Raw genomic sequence first — 18,562 nt, 5'->3', positions numbered from 1 at the left:
AGACTTACTTATCTATGTTTTAAATATTTTTTAAAGTTATTTTAAAATTAAAATAATCCCATGTTACATATACAGATTTTCATAATTTTAAGTTACTTTGAAATTTGCTCTATTTCATGACATTCTACCTGCAGAATTTCACTCTACAAGTAACAATAATGCAACTTCAATGTAACAATGATAACTACAGTATAAATGAATAATTTACATTTTTTTTTAATCAGTTCAATTCTCTCATCTATGCAAATTAGTGCCATTTAAGTATAAAACATAAAACAAATAAGGTAGGGTAGCCATTAGAAGAATTTACCATTGTCTTGAATCCAAATTTCTGAGTTCTCGAAGTAACTTCTCATTTTTCTTCAAGAGATGAAAGCTCCTTCTAAATAGAGAAATTTGTAATTTTTTTTATTACCTGTTCACCTGGAACACCAGAACAGTACATGAACTGTACAAAACATTTCCAGGTCCAAGCAAGAACAAATGCTTTTGCTTTTTCAACAGTCCTTTCTTACATAAAATGATTAAAGTATCTTTTTAAAAAAATATGTACAAGCCATTTTTAACTCCAGGAAATCTTCTATATCCATTATAACCCTGAAAACAACCTTTATTTCTTTCCACTTGGCTTCTGTCCACCTACCAGATCAAGCTGCAATCTCCTCTCTACGGAAGAAGGGACAGAATTGTCTTTGATGCATATATAAACTGTAAACTTTACTAGGCCAAAATATTACGTTTTAGTGACAAAAGACGCTCCTGTAATCTACTGTTCTAGGGAGTTAGTGCATTAAACACTGAGCTGCTGCTCTTCTGAATTGCTGAAGAAAACAGAGCACAACTCAGTAGTCGCCCAGCCAGCTGTAGCTATTTAAAGGAAAAAAACACAAAACAATATGTTACAGCCAGAAAGGCACGTCTCATTTTTAACGAAATTGCACTTAAGATGTTTCCCATAAAACACAGTGGAATTAATTTAAGAGCAGTAGTGCTATTCAAAAACAGACTGCCTTGAGGAACTAAAGGCCCAAAACATCAACATTTTTGAAGTAAAAAAAAAAAATTGATTCCAGTGGTATCTCAGTGACACGGGCCATTCTTCTAAAAATACCCATTTTCCTTCATAGTAAGAACATTTTTCAGTATCTCTAATATAAAATTTGACAGATACGGCAAAATAAATTTTCAGAATGACCCTTAAATTCTAGAATGCTAATATTTGTACACATCCACATGAACGTGCACATACATCTAAATACACCTAAACACAAGTAATAACAATAATGTAAACAGAGATATTTACTTTCATAACTGAACGTGGCTTGTCTCCTGTTGTTCTAAACAATTCACAAACATTGCCAATGTCGAAATAAATAGTAGGGGACACGTCTTTTTAGTTAGCTAACAAGGAGGCAATGCTTTGAGGCTGCATGCAAGCATGCTCTTAGCAGGCAAAGCAGCAGGAAACTGTCCAGCAACACAATAGCTGAGAATATGACACTTTCAGAGTCTCATTCTGGCATAGAAATGTAATGATTTTTGCACAAATGTACAAGGAAAGCAACGGAAGCAAAAAGATGTCTTGTCTACCTATGCTAGTACCCCTTGGTACAGCTGGTGAAAGGATTATTAGAAAAAATATCACTCCTCCAATTCTCCTTCCAACACTATGAACATAAATAGCAATAAAGGCAACAGGCTTCTCTTTTCTGTCTCTATAAATGACAGGCTGAAATGCAGAAGAAAACTGCCATTTTCTCCTTAGTTGCACAATCCCTCTCTGCTTTTGTTGGCTGCCCAGGAGTATTTTTGGCTTGACCCATTCTATGAATAACCATTATTACACAGTAAGAGTACCACAATTCCTTTAAAAAAAAAAAAAGTTCTTAAACACCAAGTCCTGTCTTTTCATTTTACCTTTTATCCCAAGAATTCATTCCCAATATACTGAGAAGTAGCCTGCAGTAGTAAAATGCTGACTGGGGCTTTTGTGAGGTTGGCTCGTCCTGCTCCATAGCCCTCATATTTAAATCATTGAAATGTTTTTCAACAAACTCTTTCTCTTCTGTGTGCTGTTTCAGAATTGCATTGATGACATCATTCTCCTGCTTCTCTGAGATGCAGACTGGCTGAGGAGCAGGAATGTTGAGTGAGACACCAGTTCTCTGTAAGCACTCAGGGCTTGTAACACCTAAATACTGCAAGAGCTCATCAAGGGCATCTTCTTCATCCCTAATTGTATCCCATGTCGGTACAGTGTCTCTAAATTTCCTTTTTACTTGGAGTGTAATCCCATCCCTTGAAGATATATCCTCCACATGTTCAAAAGATGAAAGAGCATCTTCTGTTTTGTCTTGTTGAGACAGTGAAAGTGCAAAAGATGTCTGTTGTGATGATGCACATAAAGATGATGGTCCATACAAAATGGCCGAATCCCACGAGTATTTGCCAGACAGGTCACGCACTATAATTCTGACATTTGAATTTGCAGATGCAAGTCCAGCAGATAGTCCTCCGCCAGGCATGTCGTCTTCCGCTTGGATTTGTATGCAAGACACCAAGGAAGTGTTGTTTAACACAAAGAACTGAAGGTTTGGGTTCTCAAAAAGTTCAGGAGAAAGTTCAGGACTTTCACTGTATGGATTGTCATTGTTTTCACACACTTGGCTAGTTAGCATAGCAGGACCTCCGCTCATAGGATAGTGGCCTAAGTGGTTCACTAGATGTGTTATCACAGTACGAGCAGCAACAGAAATTAATCCTTGTTGCATGTGGGTTTTCACTGTGAAAGGAAGAACACAGGTTTTAAAGTAAGAGTTCAGAAAACACTGAGATTTACTTATTTCTTTTGGTCTCTTCTTCCTCAGGAGATTTAAACAGAGGATAAGCACCATGAGCTTAGCATACAGCCAATGCAGTAATGGAAAATACGCATTTTGACAAACACTGGTTTCATACATAAACAGCATGAAAAATCTCAATATAGCAAAAGAAGCATCTTAATTATTTTACAGGTTCCTTACCATACCTTGATAATCAGCGTGGTTTCTCTAAAACACACAATAGCAATTCTTATTCTAGTGAAAATAGATCTTAAATTGCTGATGAGCTAAAGATCATAATTATGTTGTAAGAAGACCATTCCCAACTGCAATGGATTTTTGTATTTATACACATCATTACATTGTGAAAAACAAAGGAACATAGATGCACAAAACCTCTAATCCATCTTAATTTCCCAGGGGAGCATATAGCTGCGGGTTAGGTTGAGAATAACACTGGATGATTTTAAAGTACTAAATCAAAGACCAGGCTGTCTATACTGAACAAAAGCTAACATTAGCAAAATAATAAATAAATATATTGCACGCACAAGCCTAACTGCATTTAAAAAAGTTTCAAGCTGGAAAAACTTGGAGAGAGAAAGAGAAGCAAATTGTACCCATCTTATACGAAATTCATGCTGTGAAACCTAACAATATTTCAATATAGCTTTGTGTTGTGGTTTAACCCAGCAGGCAGTAAAGTACCCCACAACCATTCACTCCCTTCCTCACCCCACAGTGGGATGGAGGAGAAAATCTGAAAAAGAGGGTAAAAACTCAGGGGTTGAGATCAAGACAGTTTGATAAGACAGAAAAGGAAATGATACTACTACTAATAATGATAATGATAAAAGAATATACAAAGCAAGCGATGCACAATGCAGTTGCTCACCACATGCCCAGAGATGCCCAGCCACTCCCCTAAGAGCAGCAGCACCCCCGGCCAACTCCCCCAGTTTTATTGCTCAGCACGAGGCCGTAAGGTATGGGACATCCCTGTTGTCAGTCTGTGTCAGCTGTCCTGGCTCTGTCCCCTCCCATTTTTCTGTTACCTAAAATCCATCAAACTAAAATACCCTGAAACACCTTTCTTTTTTGTTCTTTCAGTATTTTTTGTTTTTCATTCACTCAGTATTTACTGAGCAAATGTAACCTCTTGGATAAGTAAGAACAATTAGCTCATCTTCCTTTATACTGGATATTAACACACAATAAAAACTGATGCTTAATAAACTAATGTCTTTTTGCAGTTCAAGGTCCAAATTTGTTTACCTAGAAAAACTGCAATTGGTTTAACTTGAAAAAATAAAGGCCAATTTGTAATGCATAATGACTGTTGTGACAGTTAATTAGTTTCTAAAGCACTGAATCTTTTCTGCATCTGCAAAAATAAACAAATAGTATATATTTCCTTTTTTTTTTTTTTTTTTTTTTTTTCTCTCTCCCAAGGATTGGGTAAAGCATGTAAGGGACATTTAGGAATCCGGCTCTTCCATACCTTTAGGGAGCATTAAATCTGAACTGCCAAAAGGAAAACATCTTATCCTGTTAATAAATCAGCTTAATTTCTATACTATCCTAAAACTCTGAAAAATTTCACATATTTCGATTAAGTCCTTGAAAACAGATAAAAACAAATTAGATATAGTGTTTTATTATCAATAGCCTTCTTGAAGCTTAAAAATTAACAAACATAAAAACATTCAGTGAAGCTGAATTAAATGCCCAGATACTGATAGCATATGAGGAAATTAAGTTATAGTGCCATCTGCTGAAACGTAAGAAGGAACTGTAAGCAAGTGTATACAAGACAAAGAAAACAAGTTGGATGCTTGAAGAATAATTTATCTGTGCTACTAAGCAGCACCTGGACAGTGCAGATGCTGGCCACCTCTGTCAGCACATTTACGCCAAATGTTTACAACTTGTAACTGCACAGATAAGCACGATAAGGCTTTTGCCAGGTTCCTAGGAACAGATGTGAGCTTCTCAGCTATGTGAAGTCTCACACTGAATAGAGTGTCTTCAGTGTGTTTCTGCTGAAACAACTGAAGCACGAGGGATTTAATAGCATGTAATCTATTGCTATTGCTATTTTGTGGCAAACCCTAAAGATCTCAAACCATATCACAAACGTATTGTGCCTACATGCATAAAGATACTGCTTTAGGAGCCGGAAGACATACAGAAAGACATGCAATGAGACAAAGAATGGAACATCAAGCTAAAATTTGGAAGGTCCATTTCCCAGCCCTACCACAGTCATTCTATGAAAATATTATTGCAGGTATTTTTTTTTTTAATTTTAATTCAATAACATAAATCTCTAAGTGCCTCCACTAGAACATGAGAACAGTACTTCTCACTGCATCTCTTCAGAGTATGTTAATGTTGATCACTTGATCCAAAAATGTCACAGAAAACTTAAATCAGAACTATTAAGAGAAGTGTACAGAAAAATAAACTCTAAGACATAGCCTGTTATGTTGAAATAAAATAAAGCAGTCTCTATAAACATTTTTGCCACACAGCAAATTAGATTTTGGTGATGGTTTCCCTTATTAAAAAAGGAAACCAACCAAACAAATCAAAAATCAAACAATAATGCATTTGGAAAATATGAGAGTTTTAAATTAAATTTGTAACATGTAGGATACATTTAGGAATTTGTTCCTAGAAGCACATCTCCTCAACCAAGAACAACTGCATATTCAATATATGACAACTCTTAAAATGAGTATCTAAACCATGCACTGTGTTTCGAAAGGGCAGCTCAAAATATGCAATAATGCAACTAAGCCATGCTATTGCACATTAAAGAAGTGTAACTGGCTGCTTTGCCAACAGGTAATCCTAAGGGAACACATTTCTGCTCTTTACAGCAGTAGAGTCTTTCACTTGGGCAATGCAATTTGCATGTGTATGTGATCACTTGGTAATTTGCTAGAAGCATGTTACATTTTTCTCAGTTCCTGAAATTACCACTGTTGTGGAAAGAATGAAAGTCCATCGCCACTAATTTGTATCAGTGGCATGAATGGAGGATCCCTGAATTTCCTTAGGATGTGTTGTTAACTCTTTACTTCAACTTTGGCTGAACCGCTTCTAAACAACTACAGTTATGTAGTAGAAGGAAAAAGTAATGACTGAGGGTAGAATTAAACTCTCCTCATCCTTTTAGCTATCCAAAAGAATGATGCACCAGTACAGAGTGACTCATCTCAGTTAAAAGCACAAACTGGAGAAATGTGATGAATCATTCTCTGGAAACTCTTCTTTTCCTCCATTACTTTTAGATGGAGCCTAAGAGAATTCAGCTTAGCTTAGTTATCTAAATTTTACATTAGTTTATGGAAGTCCTTCTCCTTTCTAATTTTAAGCTACAGGTACAAAGAGAGACCCTCTCTAGAATATCCATCACAAAACACAAACCTGGATGCACCATGTATAGGCTGTTTTTTTAAAATGTGTACTTTTTGTCTCCTTTCAGTAAAAAAACAAACAGCAGCAAAACCTTAAAACCTTATTTTTCTAATTTTTAAAGAAAAGCAAAGACTAAATTTACATCACATGGAGAGCTTTTCTTCAGAAATTCAAACATGTTAGGAAAAATGGTCAGTCTACACAAAACAGTTTAAAAATGTTTGAAGAAATGACATAAGTAGGGTAAAATACATGATGTCAATAACTGATGCACCACTATGTCTATGCAATGCAACTACTGCCTTTCCAATCACATCTACCTCTAACAGATTGATTTATGAAGGACAGGATTTAAAGTGTTTTGCCTACAGTTGCAAAGAGATTCCTGTAATGTGTTATTTCCTTCCAACTAGACTCTATTCAATGGTCTGATTTTGCTATCTATTGATATTAGAAGATATATAGCACTTGCTTAACTCTATATATTTTCATGTAACCACCTTCCTTGTTTATACATGTGTTATGAAAATAATTGTACTTTTTTCGTAAATGTTCACATCATTTAATATAAACATTTAAAAAAAATTAAATGAGAGGCTCCATTTTAATTCTCCCTCATATATGTTCATGGTCCTTTAATGACAGGTAAAAGATCAGAAGTAGGTGAGCAGATCATGGCACAATATAACTAACCTATATGCTATAATGCTGTACTTCTTGGTGAAAGTATACCTGTATCAGTGTGATACTGGGTAGTTAGGTGCGGTTAATCAGCACAGGCAGTGCTTAATGACTGTACTGTAGCTAGAGGAAGCTGTTGTTGCTACCAGCTGGAGGATATGGTCATCTAGTAGACATGCTCTGTGATTCCTTAGATGTGTGAAAGCACCACAGACTTGCTGTCTGCAAATTCTGATGATGCAAGAAAAGCTGCTTATTGAAGTCTAATGTTAGCTGCTGGAAGTTCTTTCTGGTCTAAATATAACACTTTAATATACTTAACCCAATTTCAAAATCATACTTTATGCATCTTATGCTGCAATTTACCACTTTATTGGAAAAATAAAAAAAAGGAGGAAAAAGCAGTTTCACTAGTTCTACCTAATGCCTTCCTTACAAGAGACAGCATTTGGAAAGTTAACGAAACAAAGATGGGAATATTCCTCTTCTCTCCCCCCACTGCCTGTTTCTAGAGGATTTAAGAAATCTTTGCACAGCTGTTTATCGGAGGGCTTGCTCCAACCTCTGAATAGGTCCTGTACCCATTATACAGCTGTATCACTGAAAGTCCACACCAATTTGTACTGTGGTTAAGTGTGCATAAAACTTGTGATGGATCTGACCTTGAGCAATGGGAGTACAAGAATCACAACCCTTAAAGTGGTAACAAGCATCCTGTTTAGAATACTGCTGTTTCAGTACTTTCACTTTTGCTTGTTACCTAAGGAAAGAGTCTAGCAATCCCCACCCTGTCTTTGTGTAACTTCCCTAATTTCCCTACTACTGCTGTCCTACCTGTTTCCATAATCTTCTAAAAGATATGATAGCACTTCTACTCTACTAAATGAGATGCTGACAAACTGCTCTGCTATTATCTTGCACTAACTGACCCCCTTGTCTTGACTGAGTCCCAGGCTGGTCATTATCCACTAACTTTACTTGTCCAATTCCTTCAACAGTGTCAGAGATGCTGTGTGATCAGTTAAAAACTGCCAATTTTATTCTCTTCCTGGCAATATAGGCTAGAAGTGCCAAGGTTGCAAGACCATGGTTGTGGTATAATGCTGTCACTTGCCAATTAAATTTCACAATCTGACTTCCAATTCCTGAGTTCTAAAACTTTAAAAACATATGGGTCTTCCCTAACTTATCTGGAGAGAGAGAAAAGGCACACCTGAAATTACTTTTATTTAGAAATTTAACAAGAAATCATAAAAGAACGGATCACGTACGGAAATGCAAAATGAAGATATCGATACTAAGGCTTTGTGCAACTGCATTCATTTAAAGAGAAATCTATTCAGGGTTGTCTTTTCAGATTGTCAGATTAAACAAGCCACACAGCATTTGCTGCAAACCCATAATTACAGATTATTACAGAATACAAAAGATGCCAGGCATAAAAAGCTACTACAATTCACTACACTGTAATAGAACATGCGGTGGAAGTTAATTTTGGCAAATGCTTTAAATATTAGCTTTACATAATATGTATAGGTGAGACTGTAATTAGGACAGAATGAATCCTTCGAAGCCTCTTTCATTCTGACCCAGCAGATGATTACTTTTTACTAATAAGACCACAGCCATTTGACAAAAAGCCAACTATAGTACCTTGCTTCATTCTTCAGTAAATTTAATAATTACAGCTCCTCCTGCCAATAGTTCTCAAATCAGACTTGTTCAATCCAATACTGAGCTTATTAGGGGACAGCTCTATGTTTAGAATTCTTTGGCCAAAAAAGTACTTGAGGATGATGAAGCATGCCTTAGACAAGGGCACAATGATTAGCCATTTTCTCTACATAAAAAACAGCACGTAGTCACTACAGACCACAAAATCACCTGCTGTTAGCACACAGCTGCTACAAAGAGCTTCTGCATTTATCTGGTTCTTAATACCTTTAAGGAAGCCTAAATGGAACAACTTAATATGGAAGGAGAATAGCACTACACAGAATTTCTGGTATCAGTATTAATTTCATCTTTTTCAATTTTCTTCCCAAAGTAGCCATCTGATATTTACTAGATACAGAGGAGTAGTATATACTATACAGTGTATCTTAGTTTCTTATTTTTGAGTTCTGAAGAAAATGCTAATTCTCAGGTATCTTATGGTTCCAAACAGATGAGAGAAAATTTCTCTTCTAAAAGTGTAAATAGAACAACAACAAATTATGACAAGGTAAAAAAAAAAAACAAAAAACAACTTATAACATTGCAATCTCAGATAAGAACAAAATCTGAAATATTTTTAGAAAAAGGAGTAAAGCTAAGAACAAAATGATTTACTGAAAGTAAACTCAAAAGCAACATTTATCCATGCTGCAATCCGTAACGCTTTTTGTTGATACAGAGCACAGAAGAATCTGTATCAAATTGATCTTCACATTGTTCAGAAGATATATATTTCAGTTAATTGAACAGTAATTGCTCAAAATTATGTTAGCTAATTCCATACTAATGGTCCTTACGTAGTGTCTAGTTATAACTTAAAACTTATGCTTTAGACAAACACTTCAATAGTGGAAACCAAGATAAAAATCTTTTTGAAAGAAAATGTATTTAGGCAATTTCACAAACCTTCAGTGACTGGCTGAAGTTTAGAAGAACGCTCAGAGTCTGGAGAATGCAGTGGTTCTGGTTCCTTCAAGCTTTCTAAATGCATAAAAGGATCGTAGTCCACACATGCCAAATCAGAAAGACTTAGAGGAAAATATTTGGGGTTGCTAAAACACTGAGAACCATAGACACATCCATGAAGAACCTAGAACAAAACCAGGATTTCATCACATTAATTACTGAAATGTCTATCTGATAGTTTTATAAGAAAATAAGTTTATTTTTATTTACATTTTCAAATGAAGTTGTTAGAAGCATGTAGGTAGGATAAAATGATGGAAAATTTTAGATGCTCAATATTTACAGAAACAAACACAGGTCTGCAAAGAAAACCACTAAAATTGTGTCTACATTGAAGTGGAATTTAACAGTACAGAAACATGAAACACATTTTCCAACAAATTATTAAGCCACTTTTATTTGTAGATCTCCTGTCCCCCCTAACTACATACACTAGGTCTATGCTGTTGGAGGTTTTAATCCCATTCACTTAAAAAATACCGAAACAGAACAAATCTCCTTTCTGCATACATGAAGACAGTAATCATAACTTAACAGTTTTTACTTTGCTTACTGCTAATGGTATTCTCGTTTACCAAGTAAAGAAACATGTACCTTATAGATACAATTAAGAACAGATCTCTCAGTCTTATCATTTTCTGCTCCTGTAGAGTGAAGTGGCTGCAGCAAGGTCTTTAATGGCAAGGCCATTATCCAATCCAACAGGCACAGAAGTAAAGAAACCACCAACTGCAACAAACACTTTCAATTACAAATCAGTTAAACCACCACTTGTTACTTCACAGTTACCACTGTATTTCATTTCTCTATTTTGTTTTCTTCTCTCAATTTAGAGAACCTGTCAACCTTCGACAGAAATGGCAAGTCATACTTGTTTGGAAGCTTCTGTATGTTCAAAATGCTATAGCATGAGCAAAAATTTTAGCTACTGAGATATTTAACAAAGACCATTCATACAAGAGTTTATCATCATGGTAAATCTGAGTAGCTACCGTGCTTAAGAAAACACCCATGATTTTTCAAAACTGGTCTGTAGGGTGCTGTTTACAAAATGACAGATTACACACATACAAATTAAGGCTGACATACCATTCGGAATGTAAATCACTGTAAAGTGAATGAAGGATTACACAAAACTGAACTAACACAGCTGCATTTCTGCTTTATAACTAATACAGAATTTCCTTCACAACATGTCAATATTGCTATGCAACATCAGGTATCATCTGACAGAAATCCGACTGCTTTCTCTATTGTAGGCTCCTCAGTCAGCAGAAGAACCAACTCCCTCTAGGGGATATTTGTAAAGACTGTAGAAGATAATTAGATTAAGACACACGCCAAATTATTAATAACTTACCAGCTTCAAATGATTATTTTTAATTTTAAAAACTTAGCTGTGGAAGATGAAACAATCAGATAAATAGCTTAAGATTCTCTAAAATATTTTCCAAGTTAAATGAAAGTCTTTCAAAGAAAATCCATTTAAGTAATTTACTAATAAAAGACATAAAAACATCTTACTCATTTCACATAATACACTACAACTTTGTCTCACAGAAGCACCATAAAATAAACCTAACAATGAAGGACTCTTAAGTATTTTTTATTACACAAATTTTTGAAAAGGCACTAGGACTAAGTTTGTAAAACTAAGCAAACCCATTTCTGATGCAGCATTTGACAAAAAATGATCAGCTAGAGGTCATGGGGAAACTTTTTCATTTATGGGAAGCATCCTCAGCCACTGGCTTGTCACAAGCAAAGACGAGAGGTTAAATGGGGCTCTGGTGGCCAAAATGACTAACAGATGAATCGTAGCTCCCATTGGAATGGGTGCTCCAGAACAGCAGAGCTGCCAGTGTAAAATCGCACTGAAATGTCCAAATTTAAATGATTACTGTGTCCCACAGCTCTTGTTCCCCTAGTCTAAGAGGAAAGCCAAATAATTCAGAAAAGATACAGCTTTCAGGAGACAGCAAATACTACTGTGAATATCAGAGGGTTGAAAAAAGAGCCTGTCTTAATTAGGGGACTCAGGTGCCCTGAAAATATAAAAAGAGCAACTGTTTTGAAGGATGACAACAATCAAATTCATCTGAATATTACAAACTATCTTGTTCAAAAATGTAATTACAATGGAAAAAGTAAAAAATCATAACCTTGTAAGTATTTTGAAATGTACTTTCTACAAGTTGAAAAATATATTTTCACTATAAAATAATTTTGAAGCATCTACATTACTTCTAAGTTCACTTAGCATAAGGAAAAAAGACATAAGATTTTTTAATTACTGAAAGCAATCTATTTCAATTAATTTTAAATGTGTATTTTCCTATAAAAACTTCAGAAATTCACTTCATAAAGAATACTGCTGAAAGTCTGGGAAGACTATACTATATTATACTTAAAAAGCTGAATACCTGCTTTAAGGCACATCTTAAATTTTGTAACAAAACTCTGTCACACCTTTGCAATAATATTAACACATTAAAAAGGAATGGAAAGTATTTACCCTCTTGTCCTGTTCATATGAGGAAGCTTCTGTACTGGGTAACAGATGAGTAATAGTTGCTATCAGAATCTGAGGAAAATATAGCATAGTTTTGTTACAAATATAATTAAAATATTTCAGTTTATATAATGAATTTTTAAGCAGGTAAATGTGATACAATGGTAGATTCATGGTTAAATTCTATTTAAGTTACTTTGAGACAAAGCATAGGGCCACTTTTTTTGTAAATAAAACCCTTTTAATTGAATTTCAAAGACACTAAAGGAAAATGTTATTCATGGCTGACATAGGTGCATTAGGGACAAAGAAATTACATAGCTACTCCAAATATTTAGGCAGGAAGATAACTTAATCCAACACACTTGTAGGGTGCAGTAAAGAGCCTGATGAAGGTTTGTGTATGGGACTATTTGAATTCCATTATTTCTTAGAAATACTAGAATTTGTAAACACTCTCCCTTCACCTACGACTCAGTAACATGACTGCACAGGCACAGAGAAATACTTCTTATACCTCTTAAGAAGCACCTACACAATTCCCTTTCTGGTTACTTGGGTGGCCTCTATCTTTTTTTCTGTTGTTAAGATTCTCAGAGGCCATAGCCTAACTCCTTGTTATTTAAAGCGTATTCAAAAAAAATAAATATATATATATATATTTGCTTAATACTGACAAATTTCAATGGATATGTAGAACAGAATTGCAGATCCATATTTTAAGTAATCACTTTCTCACTAAACTTAAACATACATATTCACCCATATTTAATATAAATAACAGACTTAATTGACAATATGGCTCATGTAAATAATGACAAAATTGTACTGGAGGAAAAAAAGCATTATATAGCCATTTTCCATGTTAATACTGAAGCTAGCAAGTGTTATGTGAACCCATACTGTTAATGTTTGTTAAGATTATATTTATATTAATTTTGTGAAACATACTTGCCAATATTCTGGTATTTTAATTTTAGTAAAATGTGTTTTACTGTTAAATTTAAAAGAATAATAATTAAAAAATTTAAAAATTACTTACTTGAATAATTCTTAAAGGTGAATCAGCTTGATACACTTGAAGTCTATGCACATAATGTATCAGCATGTTCAGCATACTGCAGGCAACTTGGGCTACTGTTTTATTGGGAAACTAGAAAAGAACACAGCACGGTAATGACATTATGTGATTTCATGTAATAGCATGTTAATTGGTAAGCTGGTCAGGAATTCTGATGACAGTTTTATACATTTAGCTCCTTATGTACCTTATTACAGGAAAAAAAACACAACACATTTTACAAAATATAAAAGGAATAAAATAATGTTATCAGTTAACATCAAAGTTTTGGAACAGACAATTAGTGAGCTGCACACAACGAGGGAAAGGTCTTCCAAGTTCAACGTCAGACTGGTTAGTATAGGACCATGAAGCCAGAACAAACAAATTAATTTCATAGTACCTGCGTGATTATTAATGTTAACACATCACTGAAAAAAACAAGGATCTGATTTTGCTTTCAGAGGCCTTTATTGAGAACCAAGGTATGTGAACAGCCAAGTGTTAATGACTGCTGCGTACAGTACTAGTCTGAGTGGAACTGCATGCACCCTGACTTCTACACTTAACTCCTGTTTTCTGTGTTGTCTTTTAGAGGTAGCACAATGTTGCTGCACTGGAGCCTGGTTTAAACAGTTCCTAAACTGCTTAAGTTAACTGTGCGGGTTGAGGCTGACATGAATGGATTTATACAATCTAGCCTCTCTAGTCTTGCAAGTGGATGTATACACTGCAATAGACTCCTAAGAGGGAAAACAAAGAAAAAGAAGAGACAGGGTTATATTTCTCTGAATTGTTAATACACAGGACATGTAACTGAGGCTTCTTCCTGTGTTATAGTTGCCTTCAAACACTAAGCTGTGCATCAAATAACGAAGTCAATTTTACAAGTGAATCTCATTCATCTAGGACATGAAAATCCTACAAATCTAAGCTAAAGATACACTCAAAATGGTTATTTTAGCACAGCAAAACTACAGATTTTAGAAGACGGCACAAAATTCATAGAATAAATTACATGTAATAGCCCCAAGCATATGGGGAACGGAAGAATTTCAAATACATTCTTAATTTAAAAAAATGCTGTATCTTTGCTGAAAACAAGTATTCCAAACCATACTTCCAATGAATTGCAAATCACACAGAAAATACCTTTAATTAGGAAAAATCCTATTCTATTTCTTTGATGAGTGACTTTAGAATTCCTCCTTTCTTAAAAGACTAATAATGTAGATTACTTGTTTTAATCTCACTTAGCAGTGAAACTATCACAGGTGCGTGCTGCAGCATGGCAAAGTGCCTACCTCCTAAGTCAGAATTATGTTATAAAAATAGTTAGATCTACTTTCTTGGCTTCTTAGAATGTGTTCTTAATCAGTCCAGTGCTATTAACTTTCAGAGATGGGTATATTTTACAAACCTATAGGGAGAAGGAAAAAAAAAAGCTTTAGGAAAGCTGAAACACCTGGGCAACAAAGCCTGAATTGAACATTAAGGATTGCAGAATAAAATTTTTGAATGGCAAAAGTGTGAGGGTGAAAAATACACTGGAAGAAAGCTCTACCCTGAGCAAGCTTCTTACAAAGCAAAGCTATCATATTTTACATCTAACGTCTTGAAAAGAAGACAAAAAGGTACAAAGATAAGCAAAAGTATGGAGTACCATGCTTTAACACTTTTTATTTAATATGCAGAAGCATAAATAAAGACTGTGATTTGCTCTTATAAGACAGCCACAGAGCCAGAAAGTAGACAGGCTAGTTAATTCTTGTTCTCAGTGTTCTTGTTCTCTTTTTCTCAGTGGTCACAGTTCCCTACTACTGCTGTTATTGAACCAAAACAATGCAGACATCTTACATCCGCAAGCCTTCCCAGAGCTTGTGATAAGAACACCATTACTTTTTATTCCTCACAAAACAGCCTCTCTCCATTCCGTGAAGGTACATCATGTAAGCGCAGTAAGCAGAGTGCAGATTCTAATGGTCAAGCTCAACAGGCAACAAAAAAATTAAATAAAATTGAAAGTGCAACAATTTGATTACAGAACTTGAGATCAAATCCAGGTTGCTGGAAATATCCTCACAAGCTTGCAAGAAAACCCCAGAGTCATTGAAGAAGACAGAATGGGTGGTCAAGCCAGAGTATCTTAATGCAGAATGTCCAGATTAGTGAATTTAAGAAAAATTGCCTGAGAGACCCAGAGACTTTTCAGACTTTGTCAACAGTTAGCTGTTGACTATATAAAAACTGTTTTTTTTGGTTGTTTGTTTGTTTGTTTGTTTTTTAAATAAAAAAGCAGGTCATCAGGCTCTAAAATGAATTAAGTGAATGATTTCAAGTGGTGTTTCATGCAAATTATTTAACCTCTTTCTGTTCTCTGGTTGGAGAGAAAATATTTTTTTCTTTAAAGAAAAAGAGAACAAGGTATTGAAGTATTGGAGACTCATTTTGTAAGGCTGAAAGGTATAAAATAATGAATATGAATAAAATTAAAATCTTGTGCACTGAATTTTTCAAGACTTATGCATGGAAAGAGCACCAGGTATGAAGCCTTTACCAGTACAGAGATTGTCCCAAACTGATCAAACCTTTCATCTACTTCAGAAATCTGACCCAGCACAGTCTACCAATCATGTTTCAAAAGAATACAAGGAAACTTCTGAACAGACAAACAGCTGCGTGTCCTGCAAGGACACTCTTCCTGAATCCAAGCAGCAGCACCAGGTTTATGTTCCATAGCAGGACAATTCAACCCCTTGAATTCACACTACTCTGTTCTGAATTCTTTCCAAGAGCCTTCAGAGCTGCCTAAAAGTGGCTGTGCAATTCAACGAACAATCCACCAGCCATTCTCCACCTCAGAAAGATGTTTAATAAAGCATAAGAATTCACTACTTTTATATTATTTTATATTTAGTAGTGTAACTGTGGATGTATTTTTTTAAGTTACTCGATAAAAGAAGCTTCTAATGGCACTTAACTTGATACCTTACTCTCAGGGTTTTTCTTAGAAGGATAAGTCTTAATATACTTTTAATCTTTGCAAGGACCCATTAGTTTCTGGATGTCACATAAGTAGTTTAACATTGTCCAAACTTGCAAATAAACTATTTTAGTGCTCATTCAGCTAAGCCTGTACAACATATTTTTGTGGTGTATCTGCAACATTTTTGAGAGGAGTATAATTTAATCATGAGATGCAGAGGTCTGGATGGCTGGTTAGGATCCTTTGAACTCAGCCTTCAGCAGAGGTTAACACAGCTACAGCAGTTATCTCCACACCGCTGAGGGAAGTGTGGTGAGATTTGGAATGAGCTGCTCAATTGTAATTCTGACAATAACTTCTGTATTTCAGAAATAAGCATATAATCATTGCTAACATTTATATTTAATATTATTTGCTCAATTGTAATTATCAGTAGGTTGGACTAGGACTATAGCTCTCTATCCATACATTTATCCTGAAACTGAGAAAATTCTTGGAGCTCAGATAGCTGAGTACTTCAAAACCAAGAGATTGCTTAGGTAACAAATTAATTTGTTTTCCCATGATATATATTTAATCATTTCATGATTAAGTTCTGTTGTGAGTTTATACCACTGCTCAAAATGGGAGAAAAGCCAGCATGCCCTGGATAAAAGTAGAAATATAAACACCTTTGTCTTCTCATTCAAGAAGTAATTTATATTTAATACAGATGAGATACGAATAATTGGTTTAATAAACACATCAAAGAAAAATAGGAGAAAACACTGTGAATGTCAGGATTAAATATATTTCAAAAATTTGATAAATTGTAGAAGTAAGATGATAACAGTGTCATTGGCTTAATACCAAAGTTGCACAGGAACCTGATAAAATGAATTAGTTAAGGGATATTAAAAAGTGAGGGGAAAACCCTGGAAGAGAAAATTAGTAAAGCTGCAAAGCATGAATGTGATTTTGCAAAACAGGAAATTGCAATTTAGAGACTAATACTAAAAGCCCTGAAGCAATCCATTTTAGAAGCAGACTCAAATCCTGCTTCATGGGATGTCATCAGCTGATTTTCTAAGATATTTTTCAGATTCTCTTTGCTGAAAAGAATAGTTAGTCAGCAACATCTGGCACAAGCTATGTATAACAGGTGTACACCCAATTTTTATCAACACATATATACAGAAAGACTATTGAGTTTTGGTGTAAACAAGAAGTATGTAGAAAGCTCCTGAAAATAAACTTGGAAATATTTTATTTGAAGTTACTGTTGATGAACATGAATGAAGTCTGTAAAATGCTATAAAATGTTTTTATTAATATTCTAATTATTTCATAAAACATTAACTAACAGGGAATGGTATTCAAAACAGTGGAAGAGCAGAAGCACTTGTTTAAGAAAAAAGACAAACAGAAAAGCCCCAAAACTCCAACCTTTTAACATAGATGATGAAAGAAAGCTGTTGATGTACTACCATCAATACACAATCTCAAGACTAGACTTGAAATCCAATGACACTAGTTTCAGAATAGCGAAAATTTGTCAATTGCAAAAGACAAATAACAGCAAATCTATTCAGAAACATTTTATAGGCCTTGCACCACAATGAACAAGCTGTATGTGAGTAAGCTGCATTTCTAAGTGAGAATCACTGCATGCTAGCCATGTCCAACAAATTCAAACAAAACAGCTAATATCAAGCCAGTAAATTATTCAGATTTCAATAATGTAATGTGAAGGTGTTTGTGCAGAATGGCACAATGACTACCAGAGACTGTAAAATTTTATCCTGCAAATTGTTTTCAGAACCACTGCATTGGGTTTAGGTGGCAAGGTGTTGGTAGCAGGAGGTGAGGAGCTACTCCTTGTCCTACACAGCTGGTCCCAGGGCTGATATTCCCTGCAGCCTTTGGAGAGCACGCACTAGAGCAGAGGAAAAGGGTGAGAGAGAAGGAAAAGAGACACCCCTTCAACTTGTGATGTATGGTGCCTTGCTCATGGGACTGACTATAACCTGCAGTGATAACTTGGAAGAGGAGAAGAAGAACTTGGAGTGAAGTTGAGATTGGGAAACAGGGTAGGAAAGGCATTTTACCTATGTATTTTAATGCTTTTGGCTTTTTTTTTTTTCCTAACCAAATTGGTAATCAAATATTTATTTTAATTGGCAGTAAATTCATTTCCCCACGTTGGAAGTTCCCTGTTTTGCCTGCAACAGCAATTGATAAGTGATCTCCTTTGACATGCTTTGTTAAAACCTGGAAATTCATTTTTATAATAACCATAAAAACAGCTCTATGTTTCACCAAATTAGAGTTCTAATTATTCCCTTTCAATAGGTGGTATAATCACAGAAACTTTGATGCAAACTCTTGACCTCTCTTCGGATTCAGATTTTTTA

At 35.0% G+C, this 18,562-nt stretch overlaps 1 protein-coding gene across 19 annotated transcripts in view; it reads right to left on the bottom strand.

The window, feature by feature from the left end:
• The window catches only part of RALGAPA1 (Ral GTPase activating protein catalytic subunit alpha 1), a 127,801-nt gene that overhangs the window by 42,479 nt on the left and 66,760 nt on the right, over positions 1-18,562 (bottom strand). For all 19 annotated transcript variants that reach the window (XM_038180773.2, XM_027459327.3, XM_027459330.3 and 16 more), the window contains 6 exons: positions 13,166-13,276; positions 12,127-12,195; positions 10,206-10,340; positions 9,552-9,735; positions 1,918-2,782; positions 311-382 (listed from right to left, as the gene is read on the bottom strand). In XM_038180773.2, the coding sequence (XP_038036701.1) occupies positions 311-382; positions 1,918-2,782; positions 9,552-9,735; positions 10,206-10,340; positions 12,127-12,195; positions 13,166-13,276 (1,436 nt within the window). The remainder of the gene's footprint in view (positions 1-310; positions 383-1,917; positions 2,783-9,551; positions 9,736-10,205; positions 10,341-12,126; positions 12,196-13,165; positions 13,277-18,562) is intronic.

Source organism: Anas platyrhynchos, chromosome 5, assembly GCF_047663525.1.
Source record: "Anas platyrhynchos isolate ZD024472 breed Pekin duck chromosome 5, IASCAAS_PekinDuck_T2T, whole genome shotgun sequence".
NCBI lineage: Eukaryota > Metazoa > Chordata > Aves > Anseriformes > Anatidae > Anas > Anas platyrhynchos.
This window is presented reverse-complemented; position numbering and strand designations above follow the sequence as displayed.